Here is a 27,420-nt window from a genome sequence, read left to right as displayed (position 1 = left end):
GACCCAGTCTACACGTTAGAGAGGCTGGACCGTTACGAGAAGATCAGAAAGTCGGAGCAGTACCTGAACTCAGAGCTGCACTTCTGCAGTTTTATTCAGAAGAATAAAATACTGAGGCTGCAGGCGAAAACCTTCACCATTGGTTGAGGCAACTCAAACCAGATGTTTAGTGTCACTGTAGACAGACGGTGCTGCCTGAGCAGAGCTCATTTGCATAATTCAAGACACAGAACTTGACTGGAGAGTTTATCCAGCTGCTCAAGATGCTTTTTTGATGACAAAGGGAAAAGTAAAGAGGACAAAAACAAATCCAGATACAATCTGGATACAAGTCCAGATGCCAGATGTCTAGTCTAAGCTCTGTTAGATTTCTAAACTCTTCTAAAAACTAGTGCTGTCAAAGGATTAAAATATTTAATCGCATTAATGTCATAGTTAACTCACAATTAATCGCACATTTTTATCTATTATAAATGTCCCTTGATTTCTTTTTGTCCCATTATTTTTTCTCATTTTAATGCTCTTATCAACATGGAAAAGTGGATCGGCTTGCTTTGTGCTTTTGTCGCCTGGCTTTGACGAGGGGGCGGAGAATTCGCATCAGCTGTGTGCTTGGCAATCAGCTGTGTGCTTGGCCATCAGCTGTGTGCTTGGCCATCAGCTGTGTGCTTGGCCATCAGCTGTGTTCTTGGCCATCAGCTGTGTTCTTGGCCATCAGCTGTGTTCTTGGCCATCAGCTGTGTTCTTGGCCATCAGCTGTGTTCTTGGCCATCAGCTGTGTTCTTGGCCATCAGCTGTGTTCTTGGCCATCAGCTGTGTGCTTGGCCATCAGCTGTGTTCGTGGCCATCAGCTGTGTGCTTGGCCATCAGCTGTGTTCTTGGCCATGAGCTGTGTGCTTGGCCATCAGCTGTGTTCTTGGCCATGAGCTGTGTGCTTGGCCATCAGCTGTGTTCGTGGCCATCAGCCAAGACTTTGGTCTTGTCAATGGAACCATTTGGCAACTTTTTAAAAGTAAACTTTCCATTCAGAATCTTATTGGCATCCATTTCGGTGTCTCGCGCTCGCCATCCACTCAAAACGTAACGTTAGCCTACTACTCTTTGGCCGGCTCGCAAGCCCAAACAAGTGTGTGCGGCGTGCCTGTTGTTTAGTTTCCGGTCTAGCTAGATCCGGTGTGGTGTTGTAGTTTTTCTAACGTTACTAGTTGTTGCAACAGCATGTGAAAAAAACTACAAAGTTTGCTAGGCCAAAAAGAACGTTAATCTCGCGACAAAAAAATTGACGCCGTTAAAATGGGTTTGCGTTGACGCCGTTAATAACGCGTTTAACTGACAGCACTACTAAAAACCTTTCGGAAACATGTCTTTGTCCACCTCAGTTTCTTTCCCAGAATTACAAAAACACTATAATATGATAAGACAAATATTGTTTACTTTTTTGGTCTTGAACAAAAGTCTTGCTGGTCTGGTCTTTGTTTTGACTTTGCTCTTTCGAAAGGCTGCATTTGAATTCAGACTGTAGCTAACACAGTAAAAAATAGCTACCCCGGCCCATACTGGCTAACTTACAAACTGGGGGTTGCTTTCGCCCTTCTTGTTCCAGCCGATGCGGTAGAGGGACACGTCCGGGGCCCCGTGCTCCCACGTGGCTCTGAACGAGGTCTGGGTCACCTCAGAGAACTGCAGGTTCTTGGGGGCAGGAACAACATCTGTTTATACAGACAGAAACAAGACAGAGGAAAGATGTGTTGGTGATTACGAGGTCTGAGAGATGAGGCAACATCATATGAAGGCTATTTACTGTAGCTGACTGCACTGTGTAGGACAGTGTGTGTGTGTGTGTGTGTGTGTGTGTGTGTGTGTGTGTGTGTGTGTGTGTGTGTGTGTGTGTGTGTGTGTGTGTGTGTGTGTGTGGTCTTGTACTGCTGTCTTTGCAAGGACCAGATTGTTTACCTTGACAGTGAGGACATATTATTTGGCCCTCACTTCTTAAATACTTGGTTTAAGGTGAAGGTTGGAGTATACTGTAGAGCAGTGTTTCTCAAATGGGGGTACGTGTACCCCAAGGGGTACTTTGGAGGACTGCAGGGGGTACGTGAGCGTTTATTTTGTCACTTTTAAAAAACGTTTTTGTCGCTTTTTGTCACTATTTTCGACATGTTCTTGCTTTTCCTTCCTTCCATCCTTTTTGTCTTCTTCAAGTTTTCTCCAAGTTTGTCAAAGTTTTTGTCTTTTTTTTTTTAAGTTTGTCTTCCTTCTTTCTACTGTGTTTTTTTTACAAGTCTGTCGCTGTTTTCTAAGTTTTTGATACTATTTTCCACCTATTCTTGTCTTACTTCCTTCTTTCTATCGACTTTTTCCAAGTTTTTAGGTTTTTTTGTTGCCTTTTTTCCATCAGCATTTAAATGTTTTTCAGTTACATGGCTGTTGTTTGGTAAATCTATCGCTGGTCAGGGGGTACTTGGCTTAAAAACACAATTCAAATGGGGAACATTATTGAAAAAAGTTTGAGAACCACTGCTGTAGTGTATCCAGAATGAATCTCCATTTTTATATCACTTTGTTCATTCAGTCGGACATTGTGTTCTTGTTAGACAATGTCTTGTTGGGATGGGGACTAAAAGAACATTAAAAAAATTCCGGAGCTGGGGCAAAATATTCTGTGAAAAAACTCTGATTATCGAATCGAATATCCAAGATTAAAGAGTGTTGTTGTGAGTTTTTTCTTGGAATATTACTCCCCTCCCCCGGCTCTGTAATGTCTTCTTTTTTTTACCTAAAAAATTGCTCAAATACGTGCATGTCCGCCCTGCTGATGTTAATTTTTATTTTCTATAAACACGAAAGCTTTGGAGGAGTTAACTTATAAATAAAAGAAATATGTCAGTTAAATGGTTATTTCTATATTTTGACTTTTGACCAAAACCTTCCTGCTTATTTATCTATTGCTTTGTCTCATGAATGTAGCTAGCTATGTAGGAAGACGACATCCCTATTCTTAAACCTGCCTACAAAGCTCTGATTGGTTGATTGTTTCTCCAACCAGGGAAAAAAAGACTTGTCAATAAGCAACACTGGATATTTTTGAATCACTTAGTGAATGTTGGGCAGTCATTTGGAGGCTCTGGAACCAGGTTAGCTTAGTGTTAGGAGCTACAAAATCTATGATGTTGAGTCCTCACAACACCACAAACATTTGTGTGTTTTTCCACAGTTCACAAAGGACTAGCGATAAACAGAGCCAATGCAGTAAATGATCACACACAGTGCGAGTCCAGCCTCTCTGGAAGCTGTTTTCAGTCCAGCAGGGGAAGTGAAGTCAAAGTTAATACAGAACTCATCACCATCACAGACACAATACACGTCTCTTCAACACATGTACTGTCCAGGCACTGGAGAGGGGTTGTCAGCATAGTCATGTTTGACGTAGTTCAAGGATAGTTTTACAGTATTTTCTCTCTAATCCCTGGCCATGCATTTTTTCTTTGCTGGATGAACAAAAAGACAAGAATGAAAAGCAGATTCAGACCTGTGATGGCGCTTCCGAGCATTGGGGATCCAGGTCCCACATCGTAGATCGGTGTGATGGCCACATCGTACTCAGTCTGGGAGATGAGGCTGGACAGGTCCAGGGTGGTGATGTCCCCGTTGACTTCAGCCTGCCAGTGAGAAATTCAATCGTCAGAAACTCAAAATCACTTGCATGCATTAACTGAGGCTGCACAATCCTCCAATTTTGTCATTCTAGTCATAGAAAAGGTTTTTAATCTGCATCAAAACACACAGAGGCAGCTAGTTTCTGGAGAACACCAAAATCCAACCTCAACGGTTCTGATTGGTGCCTCGATTTGGAAAAATTGGAAATGGGCTTGAATGGGCTCTTGGCCAGACGGACTTGCAGAGCAAATCTCAAGTTTTCCCAGACTAAAAAATGATGACCACCACGCTATTGGTAAATTATCATGTTCTCATAGTGCTACATATCGGGGCAATGTCATCAGATTTAGCTAAATCAATCAGAGTTTAAATGTGCATGTGTCATCTAAAGTTGGTGGCAATTGAACAAATGCGTTAAAAATAATTCATGATGGTTTCTCCATCAGGTCAAACTTACAAGACTCAATTACAGTAAAACGTATTTCTATTTTGATGCTTATCGTTTTTGAGTAATGTGATATTATATGATGGCAACTGGAAATTATTTTTCTAATTTCTAGTAACAACACAGTATAATCGAACACCTATGATGCCTGTGTTTGTTTGCCGTTCTAAATCTTCATTATTAGACTGTAGTTAAAGACAGCAACAGTGCGGATGAGCTAAACAGCTTGGAACTTGGGTTGTTTGTGTAACCACTGAAAAAATATTTTGAAATTTCTCTTATGTATTATGATACAACCTGATTTCGAAATTTGTCAGGATTTTAAAACTCCTACCCAAGGCTTTTGAAACATACTCCTTTCTGGACGAGAAGTCTGCTGATGGGATATGATCAAAAACTCCAGAAAAGCTACTAAATGGACCTTGAGCTGAAATCGTTTCACCAAGAGTAAATGTAGTACTCCTTTATAAGCTAGATGTTGCGTGGCAAAGCAAGTGGTAGGAATTTTGGGGTGTAGAAGCTATATTTTATGATGTTTAAAAGGAACACACTGACTTATTGGGACTTTAGCTTATTCACCGTATCCCCCAGAGTTAGACAAGTCCCTTCTCATCTCTGTGCGTGTCATAACTCTGTCTGACGCACCCACCGTTAGCCTAGCTTAGCACAGATCCTGGATGTAACTGGCTCCATCTAGCCTACTGCTCCCAATAAGTGACAAAATAACGCCAACATTTTCCTATTTACATGTTGTGATTTGTATAGTCACAGCGTGTACAAATAACAAGGTCACATGAGACACAGCCATCTTCTAACCGTATACATACTGGGAACTATATTCTCAGAAGGAGAAGCACTGCTACTTCTGCTACTTGGGCGGTGTGATTTGCTTGCAGCACCTGAGAAGCCCCGTGGTGAGGAGCAGAGAGTTCGCCTGGAGTTCGCTCAGAGTTGGAGAGTAATATCACTCCGCCCAGGTAGCAGAAGTAGCAGTGCTTCGCCTTCTTAGAATTATCTAACTCTGGGGGATATGGTGAATAAGCTAAAGTCCCAATAAGTCGGCGTGTTCCTTTAAAACAGAAAAGCAAAGAAAAAGATCAATAAGCTAGTATAAGCTAGGGGTGTTGAAATTAATCATTGCATCTAGGCGATTCTGCATCGATGCAGTGACAGACCATAATCGATTATTGCCTACTGATGTTGATGTTTCCAGCCACTGCTTTTTTGTTTTCGCCTTTTGTCTGTTGTGTTCAGACTCCGCTACATTCAGGAAGTGTCGTTTTTAAGAGCAGATGCAATGAAAAGGTTAGTTCATTCTTGAATTTGTTGATGAAAACCACGTGTAGCAGTATATAAAAGAAGTATATCGTGATGCATCGGGATATCGTAATCGTATCGAATCGTGAGACCAGTGAAGATTCACACCCCTAGTATAAGAAGGATATGAATCCCTTGAAGCCTATGTGTTGCTAATAACATGTTTTCATACGCTACAAATCACATCAGCAGCTCTAGTCTTTTGGGCTATTTTTACGGTTTGATGTGAATTAATATAGTCACCAAGATAAGCAGAGATAAATAAAATATTTGGAAGGTCAAAGTATCAGGGAGTCATGTCTCACTCATTTCCAGAGTTTTCCATTTCAGGGGAGAGCTTAGCAAAGTAAGCAACAGCAGAGAAAAAATAACTCGGCAGGCAGTAATCCAATGTGTTCTTCTATAGAGACAAGAAGTCCTCAGCAGTAATCCTTAAGAGGAGTTGAGCTGCTGCAGGTCATCCATCAGAGCTTTCTGGAAACGTTTTGCAGGTGTCCACCGACAGGCACCTTCAGCTGTCGATTCATCCCAGACTGTTTGTCCTCCGCTGACGTCCAAGCGAGAAATTATGAGAACGGAGTGGTGCTGGGATGATCCAATCAGGCTGAGCTGGCGGCCTGAGCCAGCGCTCCTCTGCCAGCAGACTGCTTTTCTCAGAATGAGCCAACGAAGGGGAGCTGCTGCTCCGCTGAGAGGCCGGCTGCAACTCTTGACTTGGTCACGACTTGGTCACTTTCCCAGAACGAAGATATCACCAACGACTAAACTTCACGCTTACGAAAATCTCTGCGTGGGTTTTATTGTTTAAAGCCTCCTTCGAATAAACGTACAAACAATATTGACATTTCCAAGTGTTGCAGCCACTTTGCGGTAAGAGAGCAACGACTGATACCTGCCAATAGAAAAGGTCACAGCTGTACATCCCCGCTGTACAAATGAACGTGATTCAGACCGTTTAGACGGTCTTTGAATTGCACAACAAGGACAAAGGACAATGCTGCTCAGGATTCCAAAAGAAACAAAACCCACACAGTCATCGCTGAAGATGAATATCTTTCATGATCTTGGAAAATTGATGTCTTTTAAAGTAAATGGAAGGTTATATACGATGCCAAAATGGAGCCTGTTAATCGTTTAAGTTGGTTAGACACATGTATTACTGTACTGTTAGGCCCATTTAGGTAAAATCAAACCCCATGTTCATTTGTAATGGTTCTAGTCACCAATTTAACTCCAACTGGCAATTATTTTAATTATCAACGAATGTGTCAATTTTTTTTTTTTTGATTGCTTAGTTTATAAAATGTCATAAAATAGTTTTTAAAAATAGGGCTGCACGATATGAGAAAAATATCTGATTGCGATTTTTTATTTTTTTTTACTGATATTGCGATTGCAATGTGATTTACAATATTGGAGGGAATGGTCATTTTTGGATCATCATTCTCAGTTTCATCGAAAAAAAAGATTTTTGCGAGGATTTATTCAGTTGGATACCATTAGTAGACTGGGACGTCTCTGCAGCACCACAATACTTTCTTCAGAATGGTTTAACACACACACATACACACACACACACACACACACACACACACACACACACACACACACACACACACACAAACGCACCCAACACACACAGACACACACACACACACACACACACAGACAAGTTACAGTTACAGTTAAGTAAACGGAGAAAAGCTGCAAAATCCTCATATTCAGGAAGCGAAAAACAGAGAATATGACATGGTTGTATTTCAGGTAGCCTAATAGCTGGTTTGATTTGCATTGAGAGATGATTTTATGGAAAGTACCCCATGCCAATCTCTAGGTATGGTGAAGGGTATGTGATGAAGGATCCATGAAATAACTGGCCTTTAAAAATAAAAATCTGCCTGCCTCTATGGGAATTTAATAGTAAGATCAATTTCCAAAAGATGATTTTTTTATTCCTCTTTTTGTCTACTTTAGCATGGTTATGTAAACTTATGAGCACAACTGTACCCCTGATATGTTTAATATTTCATTTTAGTATTCTAACATTTGTGGTTTGTTCATAACTCTTCCTAAATGAAAAAGGTACAGTTACACAACCTCTTCAGATTGCTTTTCAGCCTTTTAATAATGATGGATTTGGTGGATATGAAGTCATCGGTGTCGCACCGACCGCTACCCGAAATCATTCCTATCACAGGCAATAAAACCTTTTAACACTTCATCACTGAGTGTTAGATACGACTCACACACATCACCATACTGCACTAAGTGCAACTTGCACATACATAGGTTACACTTTTATCTTTATAAATACTATTTAAGTAGGTTGTACATTTTTCTTTGCCACTTGTATATATACGTTTGTACATTCTTTCCATTGTATTTTTTTATCTTCTTTTTTTTTTTTTTTTTTTTTTAAGATTATTTTACTGGACATTTCCGGCCTTTATTTTGACAGGACAGCTGAAGACATGAAAGGGGAGAGAGAGGGGGGGGAATGACATGCAGCAAAGTCGAACCTGGGCCCGCTGCGTCGAGGAGTAAACCTCTATATATGGGCGCCTGTTCTACCAACTGAGCTATCCGGGCGCCCTTATCTTCGTTTTTGAATAGTTGTTCTTGTATTCTAACCTATTTATTATTTCTTGTATATTCTGTACGTGTGCTGTGTGTGATATGTTGCTGCTGTAGCACTGAACTTTCCCAATTTGGGATCAATGAAGTCTATCTAATCTAATTGTGTACTGTGAGGTAACACTGAAAAGACAAAACCTGGGCTGTACCTCCTTCAGGTCTCCCTCCTCTGGTTTGTAGGTGATCATGTACTTGCGGACGGCTCCGGGAGCAGCGTCCCAGTTGAGCCTCATGGTGCTGTGAGTGACATCGGTGATTCTCAGGACTCCAGCAGGAGGCATGGGCACTGAGGGAGGACGGGGAACGGACATTTAAAAACCATCCTGACTGAAGGATAAAAAAAAACAACTGTACAATCCCATCTTCACGGTTCAAAATGTTTGTGAAGACATAAAAAGATGCTGACTGACCAGAACTTACCAGAGAGCTGAAAAACAGAGACAGCAGCTTCTTTTTTCTCTCTTTTGTTTTTTAAAAGTGCTGCTGCGTTGGATATTCTGCTTTTCAGTGCATCTGCTTTCTATCAATAAGTTCTCAATTCAAAATATAAACTCCAGCTTGTAGGAGATGTGATCCAGCTCTTATAAAAAAAATCTGCTGACATGCAAATAAAACTCATTAAAGTAAAGTCAAGTGAAAAATACCCCAACTACTGGGACAAAGTTCAAAGTTCAAAAATAAATCTCGATGCCGTTCTTACACCTTTCTACCACGGATGTGTTGCCCTTTTGATGTATACCCTCCTGTTATTACCTCTAATAATTTCTAGTTAGTTTATAGTTTCTCCTAATGTCAGCAATTGATTTTAATTTTTTTAATTTTTAACTTCAAAATCGTTAAGCTTCTTACCTTTTCTAATAAAACAAGTTACATTTTAAAAGATGTAAGTTCTGGTATCTTGTAAACATAATGCAGTGAACATAACATGGCAATTATCCCTTTAGAAATATAGCCTAGAAATCTAGACGCACCCTAGCGGCAGCAAATTACATTTACTAGACATCCAGAGTCGTCTAGTAACTCTCTGTTGGCTTGCAAGCTGGAAAAACCAAACTCTAGCCGGGCCAATCACATCGTGTATAGAGTCGGTGGGCGGGCTTAACTTAATGACGTCAGAGTTGCAGCGGTTACGCGTGAATTTACTTGAAAACAAAGAAGATGGCTGCTGCTGCTGGCTAACAGCTGTCTTTGGAATCGGCTTTGGCCGCGACTCTGGAAGACTTGGAGTTCAGCTTTTCTTTGAGAAAAGAACAAAGAACGGCACTGAAGTCGTTCTTAAAAAAGGAGGATGTGTTCGGAGTTTAAAGTTTAATCTATCAACTAGCGTTGCTCTGGTTAGTTGTAGAGCTATCCTATTGCGTTCAGAGGGAATTTGAAAGACCACCGCTTATCCCGCCCCTCGGATTGAGCCCTGCCAATGGTGAGTTCCCAGACCAACATCTGGATGTGGGTCTGGCTTGTCAGGCTACCAGAAATACATACATTTGAGAGAAGATGTGTTCAAATACTTTCTAACATTTCTTGATAAACACTGATTGTGTTGCAGCTCGAAAAACAATACTTTTCTCTTCAAAGCCACCGGACTACTTTTACAAAAACAGTCCTTTTATCAGGGGCAATTCTAGGATCAGACCTTTAGGGGGGCTCAGGCCCTAATGAGAATGTGACATGGATACAGTACCATGCAAAAGTGTTAAACCCCCCCACTAAATGTATTAATGTTTGTTTGTGTTACCCCACGTGGGGTAACTACTGTGGCAATAAACTCCTTTCCGATTCTGAACAAACTAACCTCGGAGGCAGCGGAAGACCAGCAACTCCCGTTTTCTGCGAGGTAAAATGACTGGTTTTGTTAAATGAGTCTGCTGGCTTTGAAGCGAGAGTTATTGTTTGTCGAGCAGCAACACAATCAGTGATTATCGAGAAATGAGAAATAACACAAACTAAGCGATGAAGGCAGCGGTAGAGCAGCAACCCTCGTGTTAAATCACTGTTTTTGTCAAAGGAGTCTGGTGGCTTTGAGAAGAGCAAAGATAACGGCTTCAGTTCCCCGTCGTAAAGGGCTGTCTGACAGCAACGTAGCGCCCACTTTAACCAATATACATGTCTTAAGGTTTCTAAAATGCGTTTAGCTGCTGCCCCCGTCCACAGCAGGACATTGCTTAGCTTCCGTGTCGGTACTCCTGCCTGCTTCTCCAAAATGGGGGCGTGCAGTGTTTTTTACAGGCATTTTGATACTTATTTCCACCATGAAAACTTGTCACTCTTATTTCAAACTGAGCTTCAGTCTAACGTAACTTCACAGTAAAGCTGTGGTTCTATTGCTTTGCCAATTGAGGTTTAATTCAAACAGATCATTTCTGCCTCTGAGAAATGTCTAACGCTAAAACACATGTAAAGTACGGTATAGAATCAGTTCTGGATCACTTACAGGTGACTCCTCTCCCCTCCAGAGGGTCGCTGGTAGCCTCTCCATGCAGCGCATAAAGGGTGATGGTGTATGCTGTGCTGGGGATCAGCTCCACCAGCTGGACGTTAGTTATATCCCCGCCAACACGTACCTATCGGGGGAAAGACAGGACTTGAAAGTGGACACAGAGTGTCAGGTTTTCCAAAAAAATTAACTACTTGGCCTATGAGAAGCCAGTGTGCTTGGTGTGTTCACATCACCTTTCAGTGCTCAAGGAATACAACATTGGGCCCCACTATCAGACTCATTTTCTTTTCTATCCTGACCAGTTAAAAACATATTGAGACATATTGTTGAAATTGCACTTATTTTTCTTCAGATATCTCAGGTTGTTCATCATCTTTTTTTGTAAATAGAGTGTTTATTATGTACTTGCACCCGTCTACACAAGAGAAAGGGACATATTTGGAGTAGTTATTAATCGGTCATCATGCAGTGGTTTTAAACTTGTTTCTCCAAACCGTTGATCCAACACGGAGACAGATTCAGCAACCGTAGCCCATCTCTCGCACAAAATGCCTCCAAAAACACATCTCGGCGAACCGTCCTCGCAAAATAAGAGAAAGCTTCCAAACAAAGGCCCACTTGAAATCAAACTGGGCTGTATGTGGCCCATGCACTAAAATGAGTTGGACACCCCTGACTTCACTGCTAACACGCTAAGTTTAAAATGCACTATAACATCATGTTAATGATTAATTCATGTCAAATGATTCATCTTGATAAATAATGCACTTCATTTTGAGGTCCTGATTCACACTTCAGCTGCGTATTTTTTTTTTTTTATATCACTATACATTAAATCATCGCTTACATGTCCCTCTGCTGTATAATTGCACATGTAGGTCAACACCACTAGCATCTGTTCTGTTTAAATCATGCCGATGACTTCAGTCCTCATGAGCTAATCCTTTCCCATTACCCAGCGTGTCGGAGGACTCTGCTTTTTGCAGGCCTGGCCTGAGCCGCGCTGCGAAAGTCCACTTCTCTTTCTGCGAAGCGCTCATCGCCATCTGGAAGCAGTAAGGCAGCGCGAGCAGAAGCCCGATCTTATAAAATCATTGTGGAAATGCTGAGCACACAAATTAAGGTGTGTGTGTGTGTGTGTGTGTGTGTGTGTGTGTGTGTGTGTGTGTGTGTGTGGCTTTGTGTGTGTGTTGTAGTGTGCTTGCTCACATTGTGGGGACTTTAATCGCATGTTTCTCTCATTTAGTTTGTCTGTTTATACACTCTGTTTTCCTTCCACTGTTTACTCCTGATATCTCCAATGAAGACTCAGTTTCCCATCACTCACAGGCAGGGGTGTGACCACATTGCAATAGATTGTGCGACAGCAGCAGGAAAAGGCAGTTGTAAAAGGTAGTTTTCCCTCGCCACTGTCGCACTAAATGCTTGCTCTCGGGGGGAGTGTGGTCTAAACCTACGCTATCTTTAAAGTGTCCTGAGATAACTCTTATGATTTGACACGATGAATAAAATTGAATTGAATTCATTAGGGTGTAGTTGTCCCATGTTGAAAACACAACCTCACAAGTTGCATGTGAAGGTGGCGTTATACTTTACCTCCTTCTCCAGCTGAGGCTCAGTGGCGTTGATGGATTTGTACAGCAGCATGTAGCCCGTGGCCCCGTCCGCCTCGTCCCAGCTCACCTTCATGGTGCTCGAGGTCTCATCAAAAACCTCCATGTTCTTGCATGCTGGCAGCGGCACTGAGAAGACACGCACGCACAGTCAGAGCGAGGAATGGCTCAACGAGACACAGATGACAGTCTAAAAGGTCCGATATTGTAAAAAAAAGTGAGAGTTTATTCAACGCTCAATCCACAGAGAAATGCACACAGCCAGTATTCAGAAGCTGTGCCTTTAAAGAGGCCGCCAGGACTTCTGTATGGTTGGGTCACAACTGTATAACAAAGCGTGTCAACATGTTCTAGTAGAAACCCAAAATACAAGCGTGTGGGCCCTTAAAAGTCTGTATTTGCTGTTTTAACAATGCAAATGAATGCTGATGTAATTTAAAGTATCTGAAGAAGACTTAGAGACTTCTTTGGACCTATTTAATATTTGGAGGAGGTTTTGGCACAGAAAAAGGATAATGATACAAACAGGCGAGCAACATCAATCACATTTTTAAAAAGAAATCCCAGAATGTCCCAAAGAGACCATAAAGTTTTTGATGTGCAGAGTATTTGGTATCACATGTCCGGTCAATAATTCTGGATTTTTTGCGGGGCATTTTTGGTTTGTTTTTTATTTCTTCGATGGCATGTAAACCTGTAACCTGGTTTCCTTAACGTGGTTCAGGGATTAAAACAAAGAAGGTTTACTGAAGGAGATTTCCGCTGAAGAAAGTAGATTTTTTGGGATGTTAAAATTAGGGTTTTAAAATGTGAGAACACAACACAAAAACAGACAGGGGTAGTATTACTGAAAGGAAACTGTAGTGCTGTAGTGGCGCGTCCTTGTATCCAAAATAATTTAATCCAGAAGTATAACGACTAAAACCAAAAACTAAAATAAATAAATTGGTTTCCTCAGATGCACGGATAATGTTCAAAATTCAGGCACACGTGGAAAAAATAATGTGCTTCCTCAGTATAGAGCTTGAACAGAAAATAATTTAATAAATAAGGTTTGGTGTAAACGAAAAATCATATTCCTCCCAATAATTTGGTTTCTTGTTTGCAAAAAAAAAAAAAAAAAGATTGAATGGGACAATCCCTGGGTGGCTACTGAAATATTCAATGGACTTTTACTTTGAAAAAGAATGTACCGTCTTCACCACGCATCATTTTATATTTTGTTTTAACATAGAAAATGTGTGATTTTGGGGCTTTTTAAGAATGTAGTTTTGCACATTAGGATAGACTTTATTAATCCCACACTGGGGAAATTCCTGAAAAAAGATGAAAAGTCCAAAAAAGAATGAAAAGAAATACAGCTAATCTCCACAGTTGTCCATCCATATATGCACATGTAACGTTGAAGAATAGTTTGGAAGAAGAAAAAAACGCAAAAAAAAGAAATATAAATATGAGAAGTATACTAAACTTCACCAAAAAGGTTCAGAGCTGCTACAACAGGCTGCCACTCACGCAGCGCCATTTCACTTTTCGCACTTTTAAGCACAAACAGTTATCTCCTGTCCTGACTGTTTGAGGACACCCCCACCCAAACCGCAGCTCGCAGCCTTTACAGACTTTATGATTGAGTCACAGTGACAGACTCCAGACTGCCTTCAGCGGGACATTATGACCTGCCCAAGTGTTAGTTTAAAAAATGAAGCCAGAGTGAGCTAATGGCGGCTGGTGCCGTCCAAGTGGACGACAATCACTTATTGTTTTATGGCAGCGTGAATCGGCTCATGGTAAAAATCAGTCGCACATTTCAGCACAAATAAAGCGAACATTAAAGGACAAACGAGCAAATAAAAGCACTTAGAGCCATGCACTTAACGCGCTGTTAAATTATATTAGTTTATTTAAGATTTAAACGCAAAAACCGCAGCCCTGATGTCTTTTAAACTGTTTGTCTTTAGGGCTTACAGTGACTCGCACTTCTCCCACCACAGTTTTAGCATCAGCTCACATCATTGCATCATGGGACGTGTGTGTTTGTGTTAAGTAGTTTTCCGCCTCTGATCAGATGCTAAATATATACGTTGTATAAACAGAGAGCAGATTTGTGGGAAGAAAATAAAAGCGAGTGAACACGTTACATTGATGTGTGTGAAACAGGGTAACGAGCAGAGAAATCAAGTTGTGTAACAAACCACATGGAAGAATCAAAAAAACGCTTTCCCACAACAGAGCGATGACGCTATCCGCCTTTTATTGCTTCTCTTTAGTCACGCCTGTCGCCCCAAAGGGCCACCAGTGTCTTGCGAAAAGGCCATCGGACATGGAAATCAAGCACGTCTCTCGTGAGACAAATAAGCAAAGAGGAAGTGACCTTAGACATTTGGGGCCCTATTTTAACAATCTAAGCGCACGGCGTGAAGCGCCTGGCGCAGGTGCGTTTAGGGCGTGTCCAAATCCACTTTTGCTAGTTTGACGGTGGGAAAAAGGGTCCGTGCGCCGGGCGCATGGTTCTAAAGGGTTGTACTTAGTGTCTTCATTAATCAGAGGTGTGTTTAAGGCGTAACATGCAATCAACCAATCAGGGATCATCTCCCATTCCCTTTAAAAGCCAGGCGCGTTTGGACCTTGGAGCATTGCTGTTATGATGGAGGATTTGCACCGTAATATTTTTATTTGTAATCTTCTGCATGTGTGTGTGCTGCTGTGCGTCCCTGTGTGTGTAACAAGCATAGTGTATGCATTTTAGGATGATTTAGGAGCATTTTACTAATGCTCTGTTAAAATAACAATGAAATGCTGCGTTATTGACTTTAGACCAGGTTTTCGTTGGTCAATGGCGCAATCACTTCCCGCTGCCTCAAGATAGCAATACGTCCATAATGCACCTGAACACACCTCCCTGTAAGACCAGCACACCCATGGGTGCACAGATGGACGCAGGTGCATTTGCTATTTAAACGACGTGGGCGCTGGACGGGAAATTGACAACTGCGTCGGTCTTAAACCAGCAAAGACACTTGCGTCGGGCTAGGATAGGGCCCTTGGTGTTGAGGGGGGAGAAGGAGGAAGAGGAAACACTTACAGGTGGTTTCGGTGCCCTTCAGAGGCTCGCTGCTCTCCTCGCCGACCACGGAGAAAACATTGACGATGTACTCGGTCAGAGGGGACAGGCCTTCCAGCACTACGGTGTTCACCGACCCTTCGACCAGCAGCTGAAAGGATAAAGACTCAAGGAATTGGCCTTGGTGATTGATGCATACATTAAAAAGCAAACATATTGAACACTAATAGACGGGTTATCACACCGTGGCCAGTAGTTTTCCACTCTGACAATATTTGTTTTGGTTTTTAAAGTATAGTTTAAGAGAGAAAGAGAGAACTAGAGGGAGGAAAAGATGGAAAGTATGTCACTTTATACACTTATTGACTCGCTCTTTTCTTACTCTTATTTTACCTTGAATCTGACTGTGAGCAACTGCAACTAAACAATTTCCCTGAGGTGATCAATAAAGTATTCAGACTCTTATTCTGATAATCCCAAAACTTAAAATGTTGTATGTCTTTTAGGAGTTCAACAACTTCCAAAACTTATAATATATTTTATATGAATATTGTGTTTTGGGAGGTTAGTAGCTGAAGGTAAGGCTGCCAAGTTTTTGTTCTTTTCAAAAAGCAGAAAATCTCATTTTAGAATACATTTATTCAACTAATCTAATCTATCCTCTCAGAGCAGAGTCACTGCCATCTGAAAGGACTTCTCATCTCATTATTGAGGTGCAGCAGGTCGGGAAGAAAATGTTCTAATCACCAATCAGGCATATATAAACACATACTCTCATCAAAGAGGATTGAGCCCTTTTTGTTTCAGAAAACTGGGAATTATATTTGACTTGCAGTGAAGCAATTTGTCATCTGATTATGTCAGTTTGATATCTGAAAAGGTTAAAGATTTGGATGAAGATTGCAGCTTTGGTCTCTCTTCATCCCGATCTGTCAATCAGTGATTGGTGGAAGTCCAGGTCTCGTATTTTCACCATTAGATGATTACAGTCTGTGAAAGCGAAACTGTGGTGCTGCGTTCATGTGTGCTGGTGGGAAAGTCCTCAAGTGGGACGTCCAACCTGGCTGCTAAACAGAGTCACATTCCCGTGATGCTCTGCTGGAAAATCAAATCCAGAGGAGAAATGACAAACAAACCCAAAGAGGCTGCAGCCTCTCGAGCTGCTGGGGGGGAAAAAAGTCGCCCTTGTCAAGTTACTTATGTCTGTGATTGATTAAGTTGAACCTGTTTCCAATACAAATCAAGTTACGTGAAAGTTTAACTTGATTCTAGCGGAGCGGCTCGCTTTAATCTTTGTTGAATCAAGATACAGACAAAAAAGACTCACAAACAAGTAGATTTCGGTTGGGAACAGGTGGAAATATTCTTCTTGTTTTTCACTTCCAGAAAAAAATGTTTATGAAAGGTATACTTCGCTCCCAAAAATGACCGTTTGTATATCAATAACTCCTCCCGTGTTAACTTAAGGACTTGAATAAAACTTTGTTTTTGTCTCGTGCCTCCACTGTGAACAGAAAAATCATCTTGAGGCATTGAAGTTTAAGAACAGCAAAAGTATATCAAAACATCCGTTTACAAACTCTCACACAACTCGTGCAGAATAATCCAAGCCTTGTTAATCCAGTCATATGCTCAGTACTTCCTAAACTTGAAACTGTTTATACGGAAGTGTTGTAAATAGGTTTTAGTAAAACGCATGTGTTTGGGAAGCACTGAGCATACGTCTGGATAAATGAGACATGGATTCTACTGCACGAGTTGTGTCAGAGTTTGTAAAAGGATGTTTTTGTTTGTCCTTTGACTTTTCTCTGTTTTTGGATTCTTGGTGGAGGCATGCAACAAAAAAACAAGTTTTCTTCACGAATTCAGGGCAACACTCGGTGAGTAAATTAAATAAAAAATATACAAATTATGATTTTGGGGGTGAAATATTTCTTTAAGGACTCCATTAAAGACAGAACTTAGTCAATAAGAAAATTATTTTTTTGTACCATAAGTTGTGGAGCCTGCTCTAAGATGCAAGATTAGACTTGAGGTTATCTGGATAGCTTTACTGAATCAAATCAAATCAATTCAATCCACATTCCAGATTTAAAGAACCAGAATGGTAGATGTGTTTAGATGTGTTTAGGACTTACAACAAAGTTTAGTACTTAAAACAAAGTTTAGTACTTATAACAAAGTTTAGGACTTAAAACAAAGTTTAGGACTTAAAACAAAGTTTAGGACTTACAACAAAGTTTAGTACTTATAACAAAGTTTAGGACTTACAACAAAGTTTAGTACTTATAACAAAGTTTAGTACTTACAACAAAGTTTAGTACTTACAACAAAGTTTAGGACTTAAAACAAAGTTTAGTACTTATAACAAAGTTTAGGACTTAAAACAAAGTTTAGGACTTATAACAAAGTTTAGTACTTAAAACAAAGTTTAGTACTTATAACAAAGTTTAGGACTTATAACAAAGTTTAGTACTTAAAACAAAGTTTAGGACTTACAACAAAGTTTAGGACTTGTAACAAAGTTGAGGACTTCAAAAACACAAAGTTTAGTACTTAAAATACAAAGTTTAGTACTTAAAACAAAGTTTAGGACTTATAACAAAGTTGAGGACTTCAAAAACAAAGTTTGAGGATTTGAAACACAAAGTGTAGGACTTGGAGGTGACTTGGGACTTCATAGTCAAGACTTGAAGACCTGCAAAACTATGACTTTGTCCCACCTCTGAAGCGTAAACTGGTGGTTTTTATTGGGCTTAAACATGCAAATCAACTGTTAAAGAGATTCTAGGTTTATATTCAGATTTGAAACACTTACACACAATACACAAAACACCCACTTCAGATCATTGGGTCTATTTAGTGTACACATTTCTAATTTTCCTCTCTTGGCAGCGAGCCATGGCCTCAACCCTGACCCTTTTAGTTCTGGCTGCTTGTGATTTAGGAATTCCCTCTGTTGTTGCACTGGCCGTAAATCCCTGGAGATAAGACCTGCTGCACTAAATACCCAGCGAGTACAGTAAATATCATACATCTCATGTTGGTATGTTCATACATTAACAGATGAGAGAAGAGAGTGGCGAGGCGTCTCAGCCCAGTGTGAGGTCTGTAACGTTAAACTAAGTGGATCCAGTGGAAACTCGACCCCGGTTTTCAGACGAGCCCGATTATAATCACACAGGCTCCACCTGACATGGGCCAATAAAAGCACCAAGGATGGAAAAGACCCAGTGCTCTGTTTTTAAAGACGCGACTGACAGGAGGTTAAGTGTAAACTAAATGCAGGTTCACCAAAGCAACTGGGGTCCAGATTTCAGTCCCTGAGGGCCAAGTAAACAGGGCTTTGAACAAAAGCCAGATTTGGGTATTTCAAAAACACTTCCAGAAGTTGCTTTTGAACCCGTCATGTGAGGTTTGTCACATAGAACAACACATACCAGAATATAAACAACAGGGGAGGGTTTAAGCATCAATTAGTGTGCTTTTTGTGCGACTGACAACCTGTCATTATCTCAACTTACTTACTTACAACTTGGCAGAAAAGTAGTAAATCTAACTAGACCGGTGCGGCACACAAACAAAAGAGTTATCTGTTCCGGTTTAAGCCAGGTCTAATGGGAGCGCCAAAGGGAATTAAAAAGCAAACAAGATGCTGTTCATATGATATTCAGGGTCGTATCCAGCACCAACAGATGGGAGACATAAAGTTTATGAACCAGGAAGCGCACTGAGTGGCTTCCTCTAATTAAGTTCTGTGAAATAGACCAATTATCTGAGTCTTTATATCTGCAACAAAAGAGCCCAACTAATCCCAGACAACAATGATAGAACCGGCTATTTACATCTGACCCTGGGGTTGACGGGATTTATAAGTGATGCCAAAACATCTGGATCGCCCTCTGTTGGCTGCACTATAGGTTAGAAACCCTGCCCCTTTAACGGCGGATACAACATGGACCAAACTAATTAATTTTTCTTAAAGATGGTTTCTGTCATTTTAGGTCGTTCTGATCACACTAATGTTTGTTCTAGTGTTCATTTTTCTAATAAGTTTGGTATTTGTTAGATATTTGATGCAATAAAAACGGGCTGAAACGTCATGATTGACAGCTGAGATTGACTCGTGATTGGTTGGGCGGGTGTGTGGGCGAGATTTTGATACCGCGGCTCCACCGCCCGATCACTACTGCTCAGACTCTGGCTCCAAAATTACAAGACGGCAGCTCCCGTATCCGGGATATTTTGGCTTCACTTTTGTACAGCGGGACGAAGTGGAGACGCGTCGTCCATCTTTAGATACAGTCTATGTTCTGAACCAGCTTTAGGATGTGAGGGGGGGGGGAAAACTCACATTTTGAATCACATACAGAACCCTCCCCCCACCCCGATTTTGATTATTATAACTTTTTTCTTGTGTTTCTCTGGATCAAAGTTCACCCAAATACAATCATCATTGGTTTTTCTCTTACTGTGAACACTTTGAGATGTACCAAAGAAATATCATGAGTGTGGTTTTATTGCTATGTAAAGTAAACATGAGTTAAAAGCAGCAGCACTAACCCCTACTTTCCACGGGGCACGTCTGCACTGTGTCTGCACTACGTCTGTGCTGCGTTCCGGGCGCATCGCAACCCCCGAGAGCAATTGCGGACATTCAAGTCAATGCTTAATAATCCACCAGACGCGCCGCGGCGCATTCCAAAAGAGTGCGTAAAGCAGCACATCGCTCCACGCAAGATACGCGCCGGGCAGGAAGTGAAACAGCTAGAACGTCAATTTACCAAAACATATCGTATATGTCTTCTCTACAACACCACGGACGGAGGGCAGAGGTGGAAAAACATAATAGACACCACAGATCCCTTTTATCAGGACAACGCCAGAAAAGAGAAGGCAGGGAATTAAATTACAGGAGTGCTTGGAGTGGAAGGTAGTCTCTAGAGGTGTGAATCTTCACTGATCTTCACTACTTGTAGAGACAAAAAAAATCTGCGAGTCAGGCAGCAGGACGCTCCGCTTCTGAGACGCTCCCAGTGTGGTATGGCGCGTGGCGGAGGACGGAACTAAACCGCGGGCGTAGCCGCAACGCAGCACAGATGCGCCAGTGGAAAATCGGGTTAACAGAGAGCGATGGAGGGAGTAACAGGAAAAGTAAGAAGCTTTGTCTCACCTCCTGAGTGGGTCCTCCAGCCACCATCACGTAAGTGACGCGATACTTGTCGACGGGGCTGCCAGGTGCCGTCCAGGTGGCACGGAACGAGCGGTGGGTCACCTCTGAGGTCACCAGGTCTGTGGGCGCCTCCAGTTCCCCTCCTGAAAAGGAATGAACACGAATATGATCCGACAAGTAAAAGTATTTCACACCGTGAACCCTGCCTGCCCCCGTTGCTCTGACACTGAAGCCGGTGGCCTGCTGTATATTTCAGCTCTCCTGACTTTAAAAAATGTATTTCTCCAGCTGTGCTGTAAATCATTTTCCTTTTCCCTCCTAAAAGTGATTTACGGACTAAAAACAGTTCCAACATGAAAGTTTCAATCAGACGCTTGGATCTGTGTTGCGACATCTTTTGATTGTGTGAAATAATCAAGGTTGTCAGGCAGAATTGAGTCAAATTTATCGATCTGCACTTTTTGGGATCTGATCTTCTGTTTTTCTGTTTTTGAAGAGTAGAATTAATTTGCAAATAAAAGAACACTTTGTTCTCATCTGGGGATTGCAATGACTGCTAATAATTTGTACTTTCTCCTTGTCAGCAGTCATTAGTTTCATCATTCAAACGGTGAAAGCAGCAGCACCAAGGAAGTGTAATTATGCTGATATGTATGTCTTTACTTGGACTAAAGGTTTATGTCGTCCTTCTTAAGCAGAACAACTTTCACGCCCTCGAGCACCTGCAAATCCAAATGAAAGCCTACAGTAAAACTTTTAAAAATGTACGGTTGTCAGTCTTAAACGCTGTGGCTTTGTAGTATAATTCTCTGAAGTTACAAAGGTTTCACCTGACCTCCACTTCAGGTAACTCCTGAAAAGTGTAAATCTGACTCAGCCGAATTCAAAGAAGAAGCTGGAATTACAGCTGCAAGCAGCAGCGGCTCTGAGCTCCACTGAATAACTAGTGCAGTTCCCGTTTTAAACGTGCCTGTTTGAAAACCTTTCATTCTAAAGCCCAGTTCAGACCAAAGATTTGCGACGAGATGAGTTGAAACTTGCAACTTCTTGCAACGAGCCGGTCTGCAGCGTTCTGAAACCTGCCAGTTCACACCAACGAGGCGAGACAAGACGGTGTATCATCTCCATAGCAACGCCTTTGTACTTCCATCCTAACTTCCGACTTCTAGGCTTTTTGTAGCTGGATATATCATTAAGTTTGTCTAAATATGGATGTGGATAACGCTCGTGATATTGAGATGATTGCTACAGTTGCATTTCTACTGATGACGGCGAAAACACATTTTATTTCTCCGATTCACTGCTTCACTGATTCAACGCCGCTGGGCGTTCTCTCTCTTCAGTACCTCTCTACATCGCTTGACCGTGTAACGTTACCGTGCTTTCGGGCTGTCATTGAGGCTCCGTCTAAATCTCTGCCATTTCAACCAGCGGTTTGTAACATAACATAAAATGGATTACGGATCATTTTATTTCTGTAGTTTATAGCTGACTCCACCAGCTGACTTCTCTATTGGATGTTGAAACAGGAGACGTCTCATACGTTCTAAAACCAGCCTCTGGAGACTCCACCAGCTGACTTATCTATTGGATGTTGAAACAGGAGACGTCTCTTACGTTCTAAAACCAGCCTCTGGAGACTCCACCAGCTGACTTTTCTATTGGATGTTGAAACAGGAGACGTCTCTTACGTTCTAAAACCAGCCTCTGGAGACTCCACCAGCTGACTTTTCTATTGGCTGTTGAAACAGGAGACGTCTCTTAGGTTCTAAAACCAGCCTCTGGAGACTCCACCAGCTGAGTCGCAGCGAAACCATCAGCTGGTTTGAGTTGAGCTGAGACGGGCCGGTTCAGACCGCTGCAACTTTTCCATGTGACGTTCTGAAACAGTTTTGTCTTGTCGGGAATCTTTGGTCTGAACTGGGCTTCACACCAGTTCTGATGATGATGTGACTCTTTTCCTACCTGGGCCCTTGACGCTGTTACACAGGTTGATGGTGAGTTCGTCAACGATGTCCACCAGGAACTTGAAGTCGGCGACGTTGTACATGTGAATTTCGTCGGGGTCGGAGGCAATGGACCTCAATTCGTTCTCGTCTGCGTTCTTCACACCTGAGAGAAAAATTTTCATTTGCTTATTTTCAAACAGCCAATGGTGTCAGCCAGTGTTGTAGTACTCAAGACCTTGAAGGTCTCGTCTCAAAATTAACCACTTTTTTACTCTGCCTTGTCTCGGTCTTGGATGAAGAGGACTCTGGATTTTCTGCAATGTAACGCTAACCGACACAGCTGGGACCACCTGAAATTTTTATCTGCGCTAAGTAAGGAAGCATAAAGAAAGGTAAGCTAGGTGTAAGTGATGCTAGCGAAGCTAGCTGGCTAACGTTATCAATCTTGTTTCTGTCTCCATACACTCTGGTCTTGGCAATGACTTTGTCTTGACTACAACACTGGTGTCAGTTCATTTCAGTTTGCTTTGAAAATCAACTTCCAGGGACTTGGAACTTGACTGATTAGATTTGAATGAACTAATTAAAGTTCACGGCTGCTTAAAGGAAGGAGATCCATCTTGATTTGTTTTGGAATATGTAGCCTATGGGGCTCAATCATGGAAAAGCAACTGTTAGCTCACGTGACAAACAAGAAATAAGCAATGACGAAATTCAAGCTATGCCAATATCACCTCATTTCTGTTTGTTTCATGTTATTCAAACTGACAAAAATCACGTACCGATTGCGTAGAGCTCAATGCCGCTGTCTCTCAGCTTCTCCGAGCTGAAGATGATTTCGTCCTGTGACTTTCCATCAGTGATCAGGATACCAATTTTGCGGGAGTCGGGACGCAACCCCACATTTTCTCTGAAGTTGTTGTCGAGGATGTATTTCAGAGCCATCCCTGTGTGACAGAAACAAACAATTTCACGAAATCATTCTATGGTCAGTCACGGTGATCAAACAATCTCGGCTTTTAACATTAAACATGATTTCCATTCATTACATTATTGCCAACACAATAGTCCAATAGTTGCACAGTTACAAAGAGAACCATTTTTTGAGGTGTTTTTTGAAGTTTCTGTGAATATTTGGAAAGTTTCTGGTTGAGTATTACTTAAACTCTCACAAAGAAAATCTACTTTATCGTTAAATGTTTTTGAGAAATATCAGTTTTCTGCATAATGGACCCAAATAAGGAAAGTAAATTGATTCCAAATTGGGGCCTTCATCAGTGTTAACCTGCTGTGGATTGGACAAATTGTTGTTAAATTACCTGTCATGGTGTTGCCTCCTTTGTATGGCAGGTTGGCGATGGCTTCCAGCAGGGACTCCTTGGTCAGGTGGGCGTTCAGGTGCCACTCGGTCTTTGGGTCCCCACTGTACTGAGCCAGACCTGCAGAAAACACCAAGGACACAATAAAACTTACAAACTCCCAACTTAACAGGTTTACCAAAAACAACTGCACTTTTAAGTTATTCAATGGCTGTAATTAGTACGTTTATAGATCAAGACCACCAGTGACAAACTCATACAATATGATAAATCACCAAACTTTAAACAACTCAACAACGGCAGTATTTTATTGTTGAAGCTGCTCTACTTTATCTCATATACTAAGATACGAACGCAGCAATATTCTAACAGCCTTTGGAAGAAAATCATCTTCAAAATGACCAACGTTTGATACTGAATACTTTAAGTATGTTTAAGACTTTTGCTTGGTTAAAATGTTAACGGCTGGACTCTGACTTGTAATGCATTTTTACAATGCAGTATAAACGTTCGGTAAGGTTTCCACCTTTCTAAGTATGTCATATAGAGCCAGAGACAAAGTAGATAGTGGTAGTATTAAAAGTAGTAGCAGTTGTTTTATCAAGTGAGCTGAATTGGTAGTTACAATAAAGGTAGTAGTAGCTATCGGACAGTATTGAAAGTAGTAGTATAGGTAGTAATTACGGCAGAGAGAGCAGTTGTGGTGATAGTAGTAAAAATATTACCAATCTGGACTCTGTCGGGGCCGATGTCGAACACGCTGACCATGCGAGCGATGAAGTTGCGGATGGTTTTGAAGTTGATGCGGCCGATGCTCCAGGAGCCGTCGACCAGCAGCACAAGGTCGGCCTTCGCTGTGGTCTTACACTGAGTGTCTGCGGAGAGAGACGGCGAGTGAGCGAGACACCTGGTACACACCGCGGACACGCACCGCGAGCACTCGCTCACTTTTAATACAAACCATTAGAAATGAATGTGTGGGGAAAGTGGGAAAAAGAAGTTCAGAAGGTTTGTGGGATACATCAGAGAAGAGTGCGTCGCAAAAAGTCTCACACAATCACAAGATGTTTATACAGCAGGATGTTTTACACAGCATTACGTAACACAAATAATTCACATAGGCAACACATTGTGCAACAGCTGTCATTTCTGGATTAACTGCCGTTTCTTCTGGAACTTTTTTTCGCTCTCTCTCTTCAAACACAGCGAGCATTTTTATATCCAGCGGCGAACCAGCACTGTGGTCTTTTCTGGCCGACACTGAGGCCGTCCCCTCAAACAGCAGCAGTGAGCCTCTCTGGCACTGTGTGATATATGAGGCCTCCTGTTCCACAAAGTTACTGCACATTCCTGCTCCAGGCACCTGTAGGGTTGAAAAATGGCCGGCGGATGCCAGGCACTTATAACCTGGGCCCCTGTGTGTGCAATTGAAAACAGGTTAGGAGACAATCGATTACATTTTTTCTGTTCTTTTTCAGCAGGCCGCAGAAACAGATGCTAAGAGGAACTGAGTCGGATGCTTGGCCGCAGTCTGTTTGAGTTATACCACCGTCGGGTAAACAATATCCTCTGACAATCATTAATAAAAACAGATGTCATAAACAGAGACAGCTTTAAGAGGCATCCAGTGTGCTGCAGTCGACTGCTGGATCCAGTGTCTCTGAGTAAGACTCTCAGCAAATAAATATCCCGCTCAGTCTGACTGTGGGACACAAATCAACTGGCGTTGCTGCAGAAATTCTGACTTTGGTTGTTTTTGCGTTGAGAACAGTGGCTGCCTTAAAGTTTGGCGTTTTAAAGTGTTAGTTTAGATTCACCAAACTATAGACTCACCAAACTAACTGAAGGACGCAGCAATAGAGCAGCAACTCCTTTGTTCTGCGAGGTAAAATGTTTTTGTCAAAGGAGGCTGGTTGATTTGAAGAGAGCAGAGATAACGGCTTCAGTTCCCCGTCGTAAATGGCTGTCTGACAGCAAGGTAAAGCGGTGAAAACATTCCAAATTTAGCGTACACGCAGACGTATATGTATCAATTTTGTGGATTATCTATCTACCATCTAACTGTCTCAACTTAATAAATCTTAGATGTGTGCAAGAGGAGGTGTCCGTGAAGTTTTATTCTTGAGTTGATAAAGGAAACGAAATGTCCTTTGAGAGTACATGGATGAAAGCGCCTGAGCTCAAATAAAAAAACCACAGGACTCAGTTGAATGCTTGAAAAAGCTACTACTGTAAGTGGATCTTGAGTTGGGAGCAGATTTTATGATCTTGTCTAAAGGCATCCCTTGTGTCTCAATCTTCACAATACAAATTCAGTAGCCACTACTATAGTTCCCCTTTGTGTTTTGTATTATTGTCTTGTTTGTTGATGATTTCATTTTGCAGAAAACTGTCAAATCAAATGGAAGTCGCCTTTACGGAAACCTCTATACATCCAATAACGTAAAACAAGCCATCCTTTAAACCCATTTGAATATAAAAAGTGATGGTAAACAAGCTAACACAATGTTGAATTTTAACATTTCCAATGGTGGTTAAATTGATAAAAAATAACTTTAAAATTCCAGAAAATGTCATGTGATTTGACAAACTGTTGCTGGACACAAGTAGAACTTTGTCACTCCACTGTCAGGTTTTTCACAAGTTTTTGCAGCGTGTGAAGGACGCACCGAAGGGCTCTGCCAGACCATATGGACCTGTCAGAAAGTCTGGATTAAGGCCTCCACCAGGCAGCCTGCCATGTGAGAACATTAGTTTAATATACGAGGATCCTTGAGTGGAACCTCGGTGGAACATCCTGGCCTGTTTCCCACTCGGTGGGCAGCCGGTCACTGTGTCTGCTCACCATTACAGAATTTCTGCCCAGGGTCAGCACCTCCTCTGGGTCTCATGAGAAGCATAACATTTTCCTAACTGCATACATGCTGGCGGCAGCTAACGCTGGGGATCATAAAAAAAAAAAGTCTGTAATTGCAAACAGAGCCTTCTTCCACACTTTGGACAACATAAAAATGGGAAACATCTACTTTTGCATTAAAACATTTGGGCCACTGAGTTCAACAGTCACTCATCCTGTAGCTAACAAAGTTATATGATTGTGGAGACACCGTTAAAGGTCAGCACATCGTGCACGCGAGTCGTTGAAGGAACATGTCCAATTGGGCAATTTACAAACGATAGTGTCAACACTTCTGCACATGTCTGTTTAACGGCATCATTATGCTCCAGATCAACAAATGAGATATGAGGTAGGTGAGGAAACGTGAGCCAAGCAGCTCAAAATAATTTGTGCTAATCGCAATCATCTGCGTCGAGTTTCAGCCAAAAAGACAATGATATTAATTCCCCTCGACATCCAATTCAATTTAAGTTCAACGTTCTGGCACTAATTTGGGCAGCACTTCGAAGTCGGACCACTCCTGTTCTGAAATGACTTGGATCAGAGAGCGTCTGGTCTGCAGGCCTGCTCTTTAGGGCTGCTAATGGTGTTTGAGTTGTAGTGTGGTGGAGTTATCAGCTTTTACCAGAGGGATCGACAGAAGGCGGCTCTGGAGCGTCCATGAGGGTCGTCTTCTCCTCTCCTGCCAGAGGTAAACTCTCCCCTCCATCAAACATCCCAAACACGGCAACAGAATACTTAGTTCCTGCCCTAAGGGAGAAAGGAAATGACTAACATCAGTCTTTCCCAAACCCACAATGAGATCTCCACAATGTGAAAAAGTAGCCCCTGGTCTTTCAAATGACTGTGTTTAACTTTTACTAAAACTGCAGGCCTTCATTCCAACATTAGACATATAGTACAGTTTGAAAAAAAG

At 41.7% G+C, this 27,420-nt stretch overlaps 2 protein-coding genes across 5 annotated transcripts in view; both read right to left on the bottom strand.

The window, feature by feature from the left end:
• Nucleotides 1–27,420, bottom strand: part of LOC116045413 — a 977,204-nt gene that overhangs the window by 386,160 nt on the left and 563,624 nt on the right. The window lies entirely within an intron of this gene.
• The window catches only part of col12a1b (collagen, type XII, alpha 1b), a 158,383-nt gene that overhangs the window by 92,330 nt on the left and 38,633 nt on the right, over nucleotides 1–27,420 (bottom strand). For all 4 annotated transcript variants that reach the window (XM_035995046.1, XM_031293032.2, XM_035995045.1 and 1 more), the window contains exons 16-27: nucleotides 27,130–27,254; nucleotides 24,331–24,480; nucleotides 23,606–23,725; nucleotides 23,069–23,233; nucleotides 22,303–22,449; nucleotides 20,338–20,480; nucleotides 15,186–15,315; nucleotides 12,087–12,232; nucleotides 10,485–10,614; nucleotides 8,203–8,339; nucleotides 3,530–3,659; nucleotides 1,570–1,709 (exon numbers count right to left, since the gene is read on the bottom strand). In XM_035995046.1, coding sequence (XP_035850939.1) covers nucleotides 1,570–1,709; nucleotides 3,530–3,659; nucleotides 8,203–8,339; nucleotides 10,485–10,614; nucleotides 12,087–12,232; nucleotides 15,186–15,315; nucleotides 20,338–20,480; nucleotides 22,303–22,449; nucleotides 23,069–23,233; nucleotides 23,606–23,725; nucleotides 24,331–24,480; nucleotides 27,130–27,254 — 1,663 coding nt within the window. The remainder of the gene's footprint in view (nucleotides 1–1,569; nucleotides 1,710–3,529; nucleotides 3,660–8,202; nucleotides 8,340–10,484; nucleotides 10,615–12,086; nucleotides 12,233–15,185; nucleotides 15,316–20,337; nucleotides 20,481–22,302; nucleotides 22,450–23,068; nucleotides 23,234–23,605; nucleotides 23,726–24,330; nucleotides 24,481–27,129; nucleotides 27,255–27,420) is intronic.

Source organism: Sander lucioperca, chromosome 19 (assembly GCF_008315115.2).
Source record: "Sander lucioperca isolate FBNREF2018 chromosome 19, SLUC_FBN_1.2, whole genome shotgun sequence".
NCBI classification, from domain to species: Eukaryota; Metazoa; Chordata; class Actinopteri; order Perciformes; family Percidae; genus Sander; species Sander lucioperca.
Note: the sequence above shows the minus strand (reverse complement) of the source record. Positions and strands in the feature narration are given on the sequence as shown.